Raw genomic sequence first — 16010 nt, forward strand, 5'->3', positions numbered from 1 at the left:
CTACGCCGCGCGCCCGAGCCCCGACCCCGACCTCGACGCCACCTGCCCCTCCCTCGCCGCAGTCACCGTAAGGCTCTGCCTCTCCTCTCCCCTACCCTCCTCTCTCTCTGCTAGGGTAATTCATATATGTGTTGATGTTGTGTTGATGTCCATATGAACCCTAGATTTGTTTAGGGCAGTAGGCATTTTTTAGCATTTAGGAAAAATGATTAGCAATTTTTTTAGGAAATAGCTAGGGAATTTTTTTATGAAAATGCCTAAACAGTAATTTCATTCAAAAAACAAAAAACAGAATTGTTTTTCTTTCAAAAACTTGGTTAAACTAATTGTTGCTATGTAAACAAAAACAAGATTGTTGTTATATGATATATGTCATTGATGTTCATTTGCATATTCCATTGTTGAAGTGGTTCGATTGTGCCCAAGTGGCTTTGTTGTTTCCAGGGAATGAAGTCGAGTGGCCTATGTTTTGCCAGAATGTTGATTCATTTTCGTTCCGGCAAATTTCAGGTTCTTAATTTGTCCACTTTTTAGCAAAAGTCATGCCGAAATTTTCCATGAATCGGCATGACTTGTGCTACAAACTAGGACATATCGAGTGCCCGCGATTTGCCGCACCGGGAAGGAGTCAACATTCCTGCAAAGCATAGGCCTTTTTAATGTCATTATTCATTTTATTAGGTATAGAATTAATTGACTAGATTTAATTGTAAGAACTAGTTGAACATGTCACATTTGTTGTTATTTTTTTAGTTAAAGCAATTATTCCCGCATCGACGTCGATGATGCCTATCTCGCATCCTCGTCGTCGTCGACTCGGCGGAGGACACCTGCTTGACGAGATGGGCCATATCCGGGACTGGGCTCCGCTGGGCTGGTACTAGGAGGCGCTACCTATCGGGGGGCGCAGGTTGGTGAGGAGTCAGCCCGTCGTTGACCCGAACCTTCTTTGGTGGCAGTCACGTGGGCCAGTGACGGTCTAGAGGCTCGAGGACCCCGCGGAGGTGGTACGTCACCATGTCAGGGAGGAGAACGCGCACGACCGTCGCTACTTGTTTGAGTTGGAGCACGGGTTCTCCAATACCTGGCAGGTTCTTTGGGCAGAAGACCGGAGATATGATCCTGTGATGGTTCCTTCTCTTTGGGTGTCCACCGCCCGCGCGGATACCCGTCGTGCGCTAGGGTTTTAGTTGTATTAGTGATGTTATATGTATGATACTATTCGGGATGTATTAGTGATAATATTCGACGATGTACGGACGCATGAGATGATTTATTTTTGCTTATTGAATGCATGCTAATTTGAATACTTATTTATTTTACGATTTGGTTTTGCTTATTGAATGCTCATGTCAATATGAGTCCTATAAGATATTTTGAAATGTATATCTTGTGTTGCTCAAATAGGAAATATTGAGTGCACCGGATTTATGTGTTGAGTATCCTGGTAGTTGCCTTCGATCGATTTTCAATTAATGTTTCAACTATGAACATAGGACATGTCTGACGATGAAAAGGATTTTGGTATTTGCGAATACTGCGAAGGCGAGCGCGGCTTGTGCGACAGAATCTTCCTAGATGATGATAGGCGCTTCAGCATCAAGCTGGACGAGAACTTCGAAGTGGATACAGTAAGTCACAACGACAAGTCTTTTTCGTAATTAATCATGACTTCTGCTTCATTTGCTTCAACTTATAATTTAAATTTTTTACTATTCTACTAGCGTATCCCCTGCCATGCAAGAGTTTTTGTCTTGGATAAGATAGGTTTCAGTTCTATGAACTACTACGGAGGTAAAGAGAGTTAACTTGAAGACCGAGCATGGTTATACTTTCCACGCAAAATTATACACCGCAGACACCTACACCTATTTTGAATGCAAAACTTAGCAAGCACTATGCAAGGCTTATGCATTTGAGCCAGATATGTTTATCACCTTTGATATTCGTCCCGAAGATGATATTGAAGGTAATAGAGACATTTGGGTCGATGTGCAGACACCTCCAGTTATACCATTATGTGAGTTTCTCAACCATATTTATGTCTTCGATATTGTTTATTCAAAATAGTTGATAACTAATTTCTATTGACAGCTTATTTCCATTCAAGCAAACATGTCCGGCGCTTGGTAGACATGACCGTCCATTGTCCCGAGGCTGAACTAAATTGCAATGAGATAGGTCATTATGTTTCATGGCTTGAGGATCTTGATGCTGTCAAGACAAATTATTTTCCTGGACTTAGAAATCTTAGTACTCAAAACGTGTGACCAATAGTGTTCGTACTGAACTATGGTAACATCTATTTAGGAAAGATGGTAAGATTTTTACTATTTGTCCTCAGTGCATCTTTTGCATACATTATTTTTTAAGCTAAACTTCATTGCTAAGTATGTTACTATACGATGTTCTTCAACAGGGACTCCCGATGAATGTTGTGCCTCATTGGATCGAGACTAAAGGTCGCATGAGAATTGTTAGCTTACGGCCAAGATATCCTACAATGCACTTTAGTGCATACAGGATTTCTAATAGCGAGGAATGCTTAATAGTGAAAGACTGGAGCAAAATTGTGAACGATCGTAGAGAAGTACTAGGGGGCAGCAATGAGAAGCGCAACCCACGATTAGGAGACAGGTTCATCTGCATGCTCCAACTTGATGAAGCAGGAGTGCTACACATGTTTTATGCTATTTTACCTGAGAGAGAGTAGCAGCAGTGATTAGCTAGCTAGAAATGAGTTATGATGATTAAATAGCTAGTGTTGGTGGTAATGACTATGATAATTATTATTAGCTAGTGTTGATGGTGATTAGATAGCTACCGCAGCTAGTGTTGGTGGTGATTAGCTAGCTAGAATGAGCTTGAAGATGATGATGTGTGCTACACTATTACTATGATGATTAAATAGCTACTGTTGGTGGTAATGACTATGATGATGATTAAATAGCTTGTGTTGGCGGATTAGATTCAAGTGGAGGCAACATGTGGTGCACATCGAAAGTACTACTAGTCCAAACTAGATCAAGTTTGGATTAGTAGTATACTTTTGACATGCACCACATGTTGCTTCCACTTGAACCTAATCCACCTTCATTTGACACACTGTTATGGACATATTGATATAACAACCTTATAATTGGTATTGTACCAAAATTTGTATAATGGCGTATAAATACACAAAAAATTAAAAAAATGAGAAAAAGAATACTAGTAGCGATGGAGTGTAAACACGCTACTACTATCTATATTAGCAGTAGCGCGGGTGTGAACAAACGATGCGGCTATATGTATTAGCAGTAACGCGTGTAACAGGCGCTACTGCTAAGGAATAGTTGTAGCGCCTTACTAGTAGCGCGGTGTCCCGCGCTATTAGTGGGCATTAAACCCGCGCTACTACTAGGATTTTCCCTAGTAGTGACACATTCAGTCATCTATCCTGACGCAATGCAAAATATTTGTCCCTTAGACCACAATGTATACTTGTATTACTGGCCAGAATGCATTGAGATTTTTTAAGATAATAAATATTGCCCCGAAGTTCTGAAATATTTGTACTGCCTTTTTTCTCTCTCTCATGTCTTTCCTCGATGTCTTTTTAGTTATCATGATGTGAGTCTCTGCGGGAGTCTTTTTTTTCGACAAAGGGTGGATTTTATTAGCTCAATATGGAGCATCAAGGAGATACAAACACAAAAAGCACACACCCGGCCTCTGCATAGCTAAGATGCACACAGCCAGCACGAACGCACACACACAAAAATCACACCGGCAACTAGCAAAGTCATATGACCAAAGCTATGCCAAGGCAGATAGAAAACAAAAAAAAAGTGTCTTTCCTCGATGTCTTTTTAGTTATCATGATGTGAGTCTCTGCGGGAGTCTTTTTTTTCGACAAAGGGTGGATTTTATTAGCTCAATATGGAGCATCAAGGAGATACAAACACAAAAAGCACACACCCGGCCTCTGCATAGCTAAGATGCACACAGCCAGCACGAACGCACACACACACAAATCACACCGGCAACTAGCAAAGTCATATGACCAAAGCTATGCCAAGGCAGATAGAAAACAAAAAGAAAGTGAAAAAAAAAAGCAATGATAATCCAGGCCGAGCAGGTGTTGATCCAAAAGAAAATGGTGCAAGCGCACGTGATCCGAACGTGGACACAGCCACGTAGACTAAACGCGCACGCACTATGAAAGCGGCTTGCCAAAGACCATCCGCGGAACCAGAACCTTCGTCGATGTTCAAGTGACATCGGTCGCAGCTCAAATGGCAAGAAGAGATGGTACCGCCAAAATCTCATGGAGACGCTCCGGCAATCCCATTCTTCCGATGCAAGTGTTTGTCGATGGTAAATCTTAGCATGACCATGGGCCCCAGACAATACACCACGAGCCTACACTGCACCGCCTTGGCTGCAACAAGTCGTCAATATCATCGAACATGACTTGGCTATCTGTACCGCTATCACATCCCTGGACTACCACTGTACATCATGTTCGCAAGGCCACACTGCAGCAACGGATCGTCCCTGCTTGATGGCACAAAAGCAACCGGCAAACCGCCAACAGCCACTAGTCTCGCTAGCTAGGCCCAACTCCAAGATGATACCCCCAACGGGGAACATGACCCCAAGTGTCGCCATCATACGATCCGGGAAAACCCGGCCCTAGGGTTTCCCCTCAAGTGTTCTGGGAGGGAAGCCGAAGATTACATGTCGACGCCTTCATCAAGGTAGCGACGCCCATAGGCGCCGTCGTCGTTCGCTTCGACCGTAGTCAAAGTCTGGCTTTCGCCCGCAATCTCCATCTCCTCCAGAAAAATGAGCCTAGCTGCTCCACCACGTCCACCTTCTTCACCACAGGACCACCATGGCCGGAGGACTGGATCCTTCTAAGCCGGAAAGTCCCGAGGCAGGCCGATGAGATATGAATCAGATCAGGGACCACACCGCCCAAAGAAGACACCAGGCCAGATCACCGGAGCGTCATCCCCTTGTGCACGCCATCCAGCCACCGCCATGCATCTGGGCCTCCCAGCGTCGACGCCATGCCGCCGCCCGCCGGTGAGCGCCGCAGCCCCACTACCGTCTCCCGCAGATCCGGCCAAGGCATCCGTGGCCAGCCGCCACACGGATCAGCCGAGGCATCCGATGGGTTGCCGCCAATGAGATCCAATCTATCAAGAGCTAGCTTCTACCTGTGGCGTGAGGTAATAGATGAGCGTGCACTGTTCCAGGCAAAAATCGATTAAGCTGCTAGCATCCTTGCTTACTGTGCTTGCTTTGCACGTAGTGTGTTAGCTCCTTTGAAGCACCGATCCGCACACAAGTACTACACGACAAGCATGCACACACACTCAGTAAGCACGCACGCACTGACGCATGCAAGCGGCAGCAAGCGCGCAGCCATCACGCACGCAGCACGGTACCAGCAAGGCAGCAAGTACGCGGCGGCCGCGGTGGCAGCAATAGCCGGGGGCACGCTCGCACAGTCGAGCTCAAATACTTGATCCAATCTTTTTTTCTGACATATTACCACCAGAGGTAGCATTGTCTTTCTACATGCCATTTAACAAGGCCGGATGGAAAAATAGATGAAAGTGTTAGAAGTAGGACGCACACCTAGCCGCCGCCACCAAAAACCCTAGCTTTCTGCCTCCCACCGGCGCCGGCGCCGGTCCATCCCGTCTCCGGTGGCCCTATGGCCATGGAGGCGGAGTGGATCTCGGCCCTTGCCGGTGGGAGGGCTCTATTTTTAGATCTTTTTTCGAGCTTTGTTAGGGTTTGTGTCCTGCTCAGGAAGGCGAGACGGGTGGCGGCTCCCTGAAGATGGAATAAAGGTCTCCCCGCCTAGCCTCCGTTCCGGTGATGCGTCTTGCATCGTCGGTGGGCGTGTGGAGTTGTGTCTCCGGCGGATCTGCCTTTGGTGGATTTGCTCAGATCTGTTCGCCGTTCGTGTGTTTTCAGGTTGGATCCTTTTGATCTACACTCTTCATCCACGACGGTTGCTGTTCTGGTGCGTTGGTTCTACGGGGCCTTAGCACGACGACTTCCCGACTGTCTACAAGGTTTGCCCGGCTCCGGCAAGGGAGGGGCGATGACAGCGGCGCGCCTTCGGCTCGCTTCAGTGCTTGTAGTCGTCGCTAGGTGGTCTACGGATCTGGATGTAACTTTTATTATTTCTAGTGTTCATTGTACTACCATGATTGAAGATGAATAGATTGAAAGTTTTCCCCGCAAAAAAAAAACAAAATAAAGTTTAAGTGTCAAGAATGGAAGAAAAAAGTTTTTTGGCAAAAAAAAGCAAAATTTAAGAAAGGGCCAAATAAGGAATTCTCTCATCAAACAGGGTCACGCACATCCCGCGCGTGCCTGGTTGGGCTGCATGCGGGCAACAGAACGCGCCCATCGCCCATAATAGATTGACTAGCACTACAGTTTTTCTCTTTAAAAAAAAGCACTACAGTTTTTCTTCCGGGCAGAAACGAGCTTAGAAAAAGACCTTGGATGGAGATGTACTGGAAGTTTGAGGAAAAGTCGGTCGGTGCGTCGTAAAACTCGCCTTGTCGAACGCGGAGCGCGACAAATGGAGGCGAAACTCATTCCGCACTTCACCACCGCCCGCGTCCCGTGCGCGTGTCGGTCCAACGCCACCCGGATCCGATCTCATCGGATAGCTGCGTGCGTGCGTGCGTGTGCTGGACGGAGAACCCGGAAGCGCTCGCTCCATCGGCCGCCAGCCGGCCACGCCCGCCCGCCCGGTGAAAACGTCTCGCCAGAATAAAACACGCGCACCAGCAGCAGTTCGGCAGCTCACCGAACATCCTTCCTCCCCTCTCCCCGTCGCGTGGCTCCGGCCACCGCGCGCGCCCCGAGGCCATCATCCCTCCAGCCAGTCGCGATGGACACGGCGGCCGCGGCGAGGCGGCACCCGGCGCTGGGCGGGAGGCGGCGTAGGGGGCGCGGGGGCGTGGCGCCGGTGCGGTGCTCCGGCTCGCCCGCGCAGGAGTTCGCGGCGCTGGCGTCTGTGTTCCGGCGGCGGCTGGTGGTGGGGGCGAGCACGGCGGCGGCGGCGGCCGTGGGGGCCAACTTCGGGGGCGTCACCAGCTTCCTCCTCGGCCTCTCCCCGGAGCTCGGCCGCTCGCTCCGGCTCGACGTGCTCTACCCCGTCGGCGGATTCACCCGCTGCCTCGACTCCGACAGCGGATTCGGTACTACTAACAACTTGCTTCCTCTCCTGCTTATCAATTCTTGGTTGAGCAAATTGAGCTGCTGCCATGAATTCTCTTCTCCTCAATGGGTTGAGCCGCTCCTTCTCATCCATCGCGCCATTTTGCTAATTCTTCCGAGCTCAAAGCTTCCCGATGCTAGGCCTGTAGGCCATACACTGTAACCCATTCGATTCGGGTCAACAGGGTTCACGGCAACAATCATTCATGCCTTCATGCTCTCTGACTGAGCGCACGTTTTAGAGTGCTTGCTGACAGCATTGGCAACGCAAGTTTTGTTCAGAATGAGATTAGTAGTTACACACTTCACACAGAGACTTCTCTGAACGCACGTTTAGTCATTCACATTGACCGGTTTATAGTGCTCAGCTATTCACACCGAGACTTCTCTGGGCGCACGTTTACAATGCTTGACACTGATAGCATTAGCAACTCAAGCATTTCTCAGAATAAAGTTAGTAGTAACCAGCCACGAAAGAGGAAAAATAAATGTGTCGATTTGAGAAAAGCTGATTTGACTGGCATTCTGGCAAATTGGTGTTCGGTCCAGGTTGATGCTCCTGCCATCAGCCACGAAACACAAATTGAAGGCAACCCTGCTTGTGCATGTTGCTATCAAATTGCAACTTTGTGCCCCCACCAAAAAAGTACAGAAACTAGTGATCCCAAGTAGTTGTGTTGTGTTCACATCCCACCCACAGAAAAATAAGAGAAGTGTGTGAATTCGGAATTAGTACATCGGCATATTCCATGCTCACTTGGAGAAGAAAGACAGATTAGATCAGGCAGCCTTTTTGTTCCGGTTGGTTCTGGAATATGACATCGAAGGGCAGAGAGGCACCTTCAATTCAGACATTTCCCTGTAGTATTTTCTTCCAAAGATCGAACCTTGTCCTTTGTGCCACAAATTAGCCATCTTCTTCTTCTGGTTGGTTCTGGAATATGACATTGAGGGGCAGAGGGGCACCTTCAGTTAGACATTTCTCTATATTTTTTCTACTGAAAAATGATTTTTGTCCTTTGTGCCACAAGCATGAGTGGCTACAAAAAATGTGGTCCTTGCTGCTACAGCCCACTACATCCATCTGCTATATCATGCCTCCAATGGGATTGTATGGGTAGATTATGAGCTATCTGGTGCTGCATTTAGGGCCTGCCACCTGTGCTCCATGTCATCTTGACTGATCATTTATGTCATCTGGTTCTCAACAAGATAACAAGTTTTGGTGGTTTGTTCTGTCAAATGTTTTCCCCTGGCTGAGAACATGTTAATAGGATACCACAAGTGTGGATCCTTCATCTTTGTTTTAGATGTATCATTTACATTTATCATCTGCAATATCTTCTGTGAAGTAGTGTACATATGCCGATTTATGCCAGATTATTAACTTTAAAGTCTCTTAACTCTTCTGCAGAGTTCATCTATCCAGCAAACTGGGTTGGAGACCAGACGATACTATACAATCAAATTAAGAAGGCAGAGCTGCAAAGATCACTAGACCCTCCGCCATTGACAAGTGGGAGTTCTCCATCTCGACCTCGGAATGTCAGTGGACCGGTGGCGGCTTTTGGCCCCCCGGGATCCAACGGGGAGCTCAATGTCAGTGTCATTGTGTCGACCGTTCCACAAGACTTCTCGTAAGTATGCTTATATTTCATTTCAGTTCCTAAATGAAATGAGTATTGCCACTTCTATCCCACCGAAAGAGATCTTCCTAGTGCTAGTACACTTGAGTTCCTGTGTGAAAATTGACATTTTTTCAGTATCCTCTAAAGCATTGTTGAACTGCTTGGAACAGGATTGAGTCTTTCGGCGGTCCTAAAGATGTCGGGGAAGTGGTGCTGAGGAGGATCGCAAGGACAAAGCGAAACCCGGACATCAGCGCCACTCTGATCGATGCCGCATTGAGAGAAGACACCGTGAACAATGTGAAATACTACAAGCTAGAGTTCCGGGTCGAAAGCCCTTCCTTCCGACGGCACAATGTGGCGGTGTGCTGCGCGAGAGACGGCAAACTGTACACCTTGAATGCCCAGGCGCCCGAGTCGGCGTGGAGGTCGGTTAAGGAAGAGTTCTTTGCGATGGCGGATTCCTTCAGCCTAGTGATCGATGCTTGATCTTGTAGATACACACACAGTTTTGTATCCATGACCCTTGGGAGTTTCTATCCATTAGCTTGTAACTTTGCTTGCGAATGTCATAGTTTCGTTTAGCCGAGGAGTAAAACGTAACATAAATAAATGTTGAAGCGGAAGTGGTAAATATTTCTGTACCATAATGTTCTTTGTGACATCCATGTCTGAAGTTTGAATTTTGACCCAAGCAATCCATCTCGATTCCTCTCAAGGAATTATTCAGAATTCATAACTGAAGATGAAGTTTGCTGATTCAGAATTTCACGTGTACTTGTCGGCTATCTCCACGAGGAGATCTGAGAGCTCCCTGGGCTTGGAGAACATGGGCATGTGATCGGCCCCCTGGAGCCCCCGCACCTCCGCGCCGGGGTTCCACGACGCCATCCGCCGCTGGAACTCGGGCGACCACGAGGCGTCCTCCTCGGCGACGACGTACACGCGGCTCACCGCGCCGTACCTCTCCGCCGTGAGCACCTCCTCCCCGTTCATCACGGCGTCGTCCACGAACCGCCGCGACGGCCTCACCAGCATCGTCGCCAGCGTCAGGTCCTCCGCTGGGCTGAGCTGATACAGTCGCTGCGCCATGTACTCCGGCCCCAGCAGGAACGTCTTGCAAGCGCGCTCCAGGTCGTCGCCGCCGGTGGTCTCGATCACGCTGTCCATGAAGAAACCCGGGCCCCTTTCTTGCGCAAACTGTAATATCGAGTGTTGTGTTAGGTTCGTTCATGGTGGGGGCGTGGGGTGTGGATCGAGAGGGTGGGCGCGCGCGCTGACCTGTTCGGAGACGAACTTGAGGGGCTTCCCGGCGGCCGGCATGGCGGCGGAGGCGAAGACGGCGACGGCGACCCTGTCCGGGTGCGCCTGCATGGCCAGCGCCAGGCTCTGGCCGCCGTAGCTGTGGCCCACCAGCACCGCCTTCTCCCCCGGCGGCAGCGCCCCCAGCGCGTCCAGCAGCGGCCGGCTGTACTCCTGGAACGAGCCCACCTCCTCGGCGCGCCCCGGCCTGGCGCCGCACGCGGCCATGTCGAGCGCGTCGACGCGGTGGCCGGCCGACCGCAGGGCCGTGGCCACCCTGTACCAGCTCCACGCGCCGTGGCAGACGCCGTGCACGAGCACGAACCGGTGGCCCCGCGGCCGCTCCTCGCCGGCGCCGGCGCTCTCCATCGGTTTGTCCCTCCGTTCACGGTCCGCCGAGCTCTTTCTTGCTGGTACAAATCCCCTGGGCTGGATTGCGACACAAGGTGGACAAGTGTGGTGGTAGTCCACGCGACATGATCACCTCAATTTCTCCACTTTTTCTGAGTGGTGGTTGTGCTGAATGAAAAGTACACTTTGGATTGTTTACTTATGACAGCGAGATGCTCTGCTTTTTTTCGCTGTTTCCGGCGAACGGCAGCCTGTACTGGCGATGAGTTGATGGCTAGCTCAGATGTACTTGTCGGCGATCTCCATGAGGATCGCGGCGAGTCGGTGGGGCGTGGAGAACATGGGCATGTGGTCGGCCCCCTCGACGGCCACCACCTCCACGCCGGGGCACCGCGACGCCATCCGGCGCTGCGACTCCGCCGCCCACGTCGCGTCCTCCTCGGTGACCACGCACGCGCGCCTCACCGCGCCGTACCTGTCGGCGGTCAGGACGCTCTCCGTCATCGCCGCGTCGTCGAGGAACCACCGCGCCGGCCTCACCAGCGCCGTCGCCAGCGCCAGGTCCTCGGGCGGGCTTCGCTGGTACAGACGCCGCGACAGGCGTTCGGGGCCCAGGAGAAACGTTTCCGCCCCGCCGGTCACCGCGGGCACGCTGTCCGTGGCGGCGTCCGGCGCCGTTTCCTCCATGATCTGGAAGGAAATGGCAAAGAAGATTCAAAGATTGTCATCGATCGTGTGGATGGATCACAGCAATTGAGTGGAAGATCAGATCAGTAGTAGTTCAGCCAGTGCCTGCGACAGTAGATGTGACATGGAGCACCCGGCGGCCGGCATGGCCGCGGCGACGAAGACGGCGACGTCCACCTTGTCCGGGTGAGCGTGCATGGCCAGCGCAAGGCTGTAGCCGCCGTAGCTGTGGCCGACGAGGACCACCTTCTCGCCTGGCGGGACCGCGTCGACGGCGTCGGTCAGTGGCCGGCTGTACTCGGCGAACGAGCGCACCTCGTCGACGCGCACCGGGCTGGCGCCGCACGCGGCCAGGTCGGGCGCCGTGACGCGGTGGCCGGCGGAACGCAGGATGGTGGCCAGCCTGTACCAGCACCACGCGCCGTGGCAGAGGCCGTGGACCAGCACGAAGTGGCTCTCCGGTTTCTTCACGACGGTCTCCATCTGTGGAACCTCCACTTTTTTTTTTGCGACTGGTGGAACCTCCACTTGTGCATAGAACGGTAAGATATACGTCGGTGCAACATGTTTTTTTCTTTTAAAAAATGATCAAGATATAGTATTAAAAAGTTCACGGGAAGTACAAAGCACCTCAAACATAATAAACATTATATCAAGATTCCGAAATCACCGAACGACCACTATGGCCGTCAGAATGAGCCGCCGACGCGCAGCTGTAGCCGCTCCCTTACTGGAGCTGGCTTGACCTTGTCGGTGAAAAATGAGAAGCCTTCGTGCATGTGCCCCTAAAGACCAGAGCCCTGGAGCCACATTTTTCATAGTTGAACGTGTCCTTCTTTCTCGAAAAAGGACGCTGTTATTACTTAAAAGATTTAAGCATTACATCATGTGCTTAATACGAGTATATATTTTTCATTGGTCCATTCTGCGTGTGAACAGAGATTGTTGCCATACTCTTTGATATTGGTTTTGATGTACAATTACAGTGTATCTATATGTGTCTGATTTTGGATTTTTGCCATGACTCTTCCCTGATGGTCGTGTAATGTAGATTTTTGTCATGGCATCTTTGTGTATGTGAGGGGTCATATTTGCCATTCTTTCAGTGTCTTGGCCAGGTTGTTTTTTCCTTGGATCATATGTGTGTGATACAGTTTTTGTGCCATGCTATTCCGTTCTTTGTTTAGTGCAAAATCTGCCATGCCATTATGTGTGTGATTTTTTATTTCTGTTATGTATGTAGTAGTTGGTATTGTTGGCATGGAGTCGAATGTTGTGTTTTATAGAATTGTTCTTTTTTAGGATAATTAATTTTATGCCTGTAGTTGTGCCCCACTCGTCTGTTTTGCCCCTAATTTCAAAAACCCATGGTTCTGCCCAAGCTACTTCCCTCCTCTTATGCTTTTTTTTCATTTGACCGTCCTTTGACCGTTTGACTGTCACTTTCAAAACTTCATAACAAATTCATATTAACTTAGAAGCATGTGAGTTAGATATGAAAATGTTCAAAAAAAAACATCACCTATCGTTATATGTGCATGTCATTTTCATCCATGACATAATTGTTGGTCAAACATTTTTAGGTTTAATAACATTAGTAGTATTAATAACCTTGTGTGGTTTAAACAACACTTCTGTCGTGAATATAAAATGGCATGCACGTATAGGCGATGTATTTCTGAACATTTGATATCTTATTTGCATCTTCATGAGTTAATATGAATTTGTGATAAAATTTTGAAAATGACGGTCAAAGAGCAAAAGCATAAGCGAAGCGAAGCGGCTTGGGCAGAACAGTGTGTTTCTGAAAACTATGGGCAAAATAGTCGAGTGGGACAGGGACATAAAATTAATTATCCCTTCTTTCTACCATAACCAGTGACACATAAGAGAGCTCCAATTCTAGGGATCTTACTATCTCAACTAGATAGTAACGTGCAGTTTACCGCGGCATTTTAACTTGTGAAAATAATTCTATGTTTTCTTCGAACACGGATCCATATTCTGCACTGTGATTCATACTATATTTTACCGCGCCGTGATTCATATTCCGCGCATACCGCAAGGATGGTCGAGCAAACAATGAAACCCACGGAATTTGGGCCAGTCATCTAGGATGATCCTTTTTGTTTTGCGGAGGTTCTTTTTGGTTTCTTTCTTTTATATTTTTCTCTTCTTCTATCACTTTTTTTATTTTTTATTTTCATTTTAATGTTTGATTTCGAATTTGTTTAATTATCTATTTTTCAATTTTTAAATAATTGAATATTTTTAAATTTTATGAATACCTTTTTTCCCATTTGGGAACATACTTAAAATTCATGAACATTTTTTGCTGAGGCGATCAAGCAAACGCGGAAACCGATAGACGAGATTGGTCGGTCATGTACGATGATCCTTCTGGTATTGGGAAGTTCCATTCGGTTTATTTCTTTTCTTATTTTCCTTTTTTTCTCTACTAGGTTTCTTCCCTTTTCTTTTTTTCTTTTTTCTCTACTAGGTTTCTTTCTCTTTTTTACTTCATATGTCTTTTACCTTCATTTTTCTTTTCCTATTTGTATTTGTATTTGTATTTTATTTTCATTTTCATTTTTCCATTTTATAATTCATGAATATCTATAAAATTTATGAATACTTCTTTAAATTTGGGAACATACTATAAATAATCAAATATTTTTTCTAATTTGTGAAAATTTAAAATTCGTTGCTATTTTTTCATATTTGTGAAATGTGAAAATTGCAAGCATTTTTTATCTGGAAATATAACTTTTACAATATCAAAAATTCCTGATTTTCTTTAAAAGTCATATTTTTTAGAATTTGAATATATATTCATTCTCATGAAAATATTTTGAATTCATGAATGTTAAATAAAATTTGTGAACATATTCTAAAATTAAAAAAATCTTGAATATTTTTAGAAAAAATTCAAAGCATTTCAATAAAAAAACAGATGAAATAAGAAAAATAGAAACATGAAATGTTCTCATGAACACTTTCCCTACCTTATCCCTTGACGATTAGGGAAAATTCTCCACTAAAGGCTTCGACGGCGAGCTCGTGGATCGTCTCCCCATTGTTTGCCCCTCTGATGGCCGATGATGGGGAGGCGAATCCCGGTGCCTTCACTCTGGTTAGTACTTTCGGTTAGGGTATTTTTAGTCCTCGCAGGTGCGGTGTTCGGGCGGATGGCGGCGCTTCTTCTTCGAGCTTGTCTTCCGAACTCATATCCTCTTTAGTTCGTCCATCCACACGTAGTCGGAGCTCTGACGTAGATTTTTGTCGGCTCCTTGGGCAGTGAGGTCATGATTTCATGTCTTGTGGCAAGATTTCGTATCAGGTGCTGTAGATCTATTCAAGAAGGGTGATGTGGCACAGTTATAGCAAATAGTTGTCCGCGCGTGATGTGGCAAGCCTAAGCGCGCCAAGATGCGTGCGAGCCATCCAATGACGGGGAGTGCGTTCGTGCGAAATGATGAGAATTCTGATGTCAGTTGTATAACATTTCCGACTTTCCTTTATAATGAACTTGACTTAAGCCCACCATCAATTCAAGGAAACTAAACAAAAGCTTGAAGCTGGCTCAAATTAGCTGAAATATTTTAACTGAAATGCAAAATTACCCATTTAAAATATTGTATTCGAACTGTTAGAAGCGAAAGCTATAGCCGGCTCAAGCACACTGCACACACAATATGGGGGGAAATACTTGCATAAAAAATCCCACTCTTATTAGTAGTACAATCACCTGATGAGGGGCAACACCACAAAGCTGGACGCTCCGGGCTTCCTCCTGATGGACGATGCATCAGCAATCCATCTCTCAACTTTGCCGGTGATGTGCTCGCCCGGCTTCCTGTTTCCGGCGTCGATAAACATCTCTTGAAGAACCATGGCGTTCTCGGCGAAGAATTTGATCAGCCTGGCGCCAAGACAGTCCACCTCTTCCTCCATCCGGAACTGCAAGCCCACTCTCGTCAAAGAGCTCCGTAAGCAATCGAACGAGCGCTGGCTCAAGCCAGGGAGCTCGGATACCTCGTCGTAGTTTGCGCCATCGTCGTCTCCTCCGGGCGAAACCGCCGCGGGGTTCGGCGAGACACGGCAGCGGTTGCGAAGATGGACGCTCTTGTCGCCATCGGCTCGGAACTTGCTTTCCAGGAAGAGGTCTTGGTCGTTCAGATAGTTTGGGTAGTGGTGCTCCGGGGTGAGGTTGATCCGGAGGTCACGGAGCGCGGGGCAGCAGCGGAGCAGGTTGGCGATGGCCACCGCCGCCGTCTTGCCTTTCGGCCGGTGCACTCCGTGCAGCTCGACGCGCTCCAGGATGGAGAAGGCGGGCAGGAGCTCGGCCCGCCTCGCCTCGCTGAGCACGGCCATGTCCTCGAGGGGGTTTATGCTTAGCTTCAGCTCCTTGGCGCCGGTGAAGTTGTGAAGGAATCGCCACAAGGGCTGGAGGTCGCGCGAGCCAGTTTTGTTGCCACGGCCATGGCCGAGACTCATCATGTTGAAGTTGAACCTGTCGCCGGTTAGAATTTCAATTTTGTTCCCTCGTTCATCGCGGCCGCGCGGGACGAAATGCAGGTCGGCATGCGCCAAGTCCGGCGGCCGCGGGCTCAGCGAGAATGGCCGGAGGAGCCCCTTGTACCTGAAGCGCCGCAGCCTCGGCGCGTGGATCTCCACGGGGACGGCGGCAGCTGCGGCCTTCTCGGCTTCGGTGTACTTATAGTACGAGCCATCTTTGTGCGCCCAGTTGCACCTCTCCAGGACGAGCACGGTGGCCGCCGGGAAGCGGAGCTGGGCTTTTTG

At 48.4% G+C, this 16010-nt stretch overlaps 3 protein-coding genes across 3 annotated transcripts; 1 reads left to right on the forward strand and 2 right to left on the reverse strand.

The window, feature by feature from the left end:
• Nucleotides 1-6704: 6704 nt before the first annotated feature.
• LOC109764841 (psbP domain-containing protein 7, chloroplastic) lies at nt 6705-9484 on the forward strand. Its single transcript, XM_020323625.4, has 3 exons — nt 6705-7220; nt 8654-8876; nt 9038-9484. The coding sequence occupies exons 1-3, from the start codon at nt 6911-6913 to the stop codon at nt 9354-9356; spliced, it is 852 nt and encodes a 283-aa protein (XP_020179214.1). The 5' UTR covers nt 6705-6910; the 3' UTR covers nt 9357-9484.
• On the reverse strand, nt 9483-11210 carry LOC109764842 (probable esterase PIR7A). Its single transcript, XM_020323626.4, has 2 exons — nt 10149-11210; nt 9483-10067 (listed from the first exon to the last, which is right to left on the reverse strand). Exons 1-2 carry the CDS (start codon nt 10536-10538, stop codon nt 9636-9638), a joined length of 822 nt encoding a protein of 273 aa, XP_020179215.1. The 5' UTR covers nt 10539-11210; the 3' UTR covers nt 9483-9635.
• Nucleotides 10800-11794, reverse strand: LOC109764844 (probable esterase PIR7A). The gene is made up of 2 exons (XM_020323627.4): nt 11313-11794; nt 10800-11210 (listed from the first exon to the last, which is right to left on the reverse strand). The coding sequence occupies exons 1-2, from the start codon at nt 11688-11690 to the stop codon at nt 10800-10802; spliced, it is 789 nt and encodes a 262-aa protein (XP_020179216.1). The 5' UTR covers nt 11691-11794.
• Nucleotides 11795-16010: the final 4216 nt, after the last annotated feature.

The sequence above is a fragment of the Aegilops tauschii genome, chromosome 3 (assembly GCF_002575655.3).
Source record: "Aegilops tauschii subsp. strangulata cultivar AL8/78 chromosome 3, Aet v6.0, whole genome shotgun sequence".
NCBI classification, from domain to species: Eukaryota; Viridiplantae; Streptophyta; class Magnoliopsida; order Poales; family Poaceae; genus Aegilops; species Aegilops tauschii.

What these genes read in the sequence shown, in the direction of transcription:
- LOC109764841 (XM_020323625.4), top strand. Translation starts at nt 6,911, where the DNA reads ATGGACACGGCGGCCGCGGCGAGGCGGCACCCGGCGCTGGGCGGGAGG. An exon ending in CGACTCCGACAGCGGATTCG is followed by an intron (nt 7,221 to 8,653) that starts GTACTACTAACA and finishes ACTCTTCTGCAG; the next exon opens with AGTTCATCTATCCAGCAAAC. An exon ending in ACCGTTCCACAAGACTTCTC is followed by an intron (nt 8,877 to 9,037) that starts GTAAGTATGCTT and finishes TGCTTGGAACAG; the next exon opens with GATTGAGTCTTTCGGCGGTC.
- LOC109764842 (XM_020323626.4), bottom strand. Translation starts at nt 10,538, where the DNA reads ATGGAGAGCGCCGGCGCCGGCGAGGAGCGGCCGCGGGGCCACCGGTTC. An exon ending in TCAAGTTCGTCTCCGAACAG is followed by an intron (nt 10,068 to 10,148) that starts GTCAGCGCGCGC and finishes TCGATATTACAG; the next exon opens with TTTGCGCAAGAAAGGGGCCC.
- LOC109764844 (XM_020323627.4), bottom strand. Translation starts at nt 11,690, where the DNA reads ATGGAGACCGTCGTGAAGAAACCGGAGAGCCACTTCGTGCTGGTCCAC. An exon ending in TGTCACATCTACTGTCGCAG is followed by an intron (nt 11,211 to 11,312) that starts GCACTGGCTGAA and finishes ATTTCCTTCCAG; the next exon opens with ATCATGGAGGAAACGGCGCC.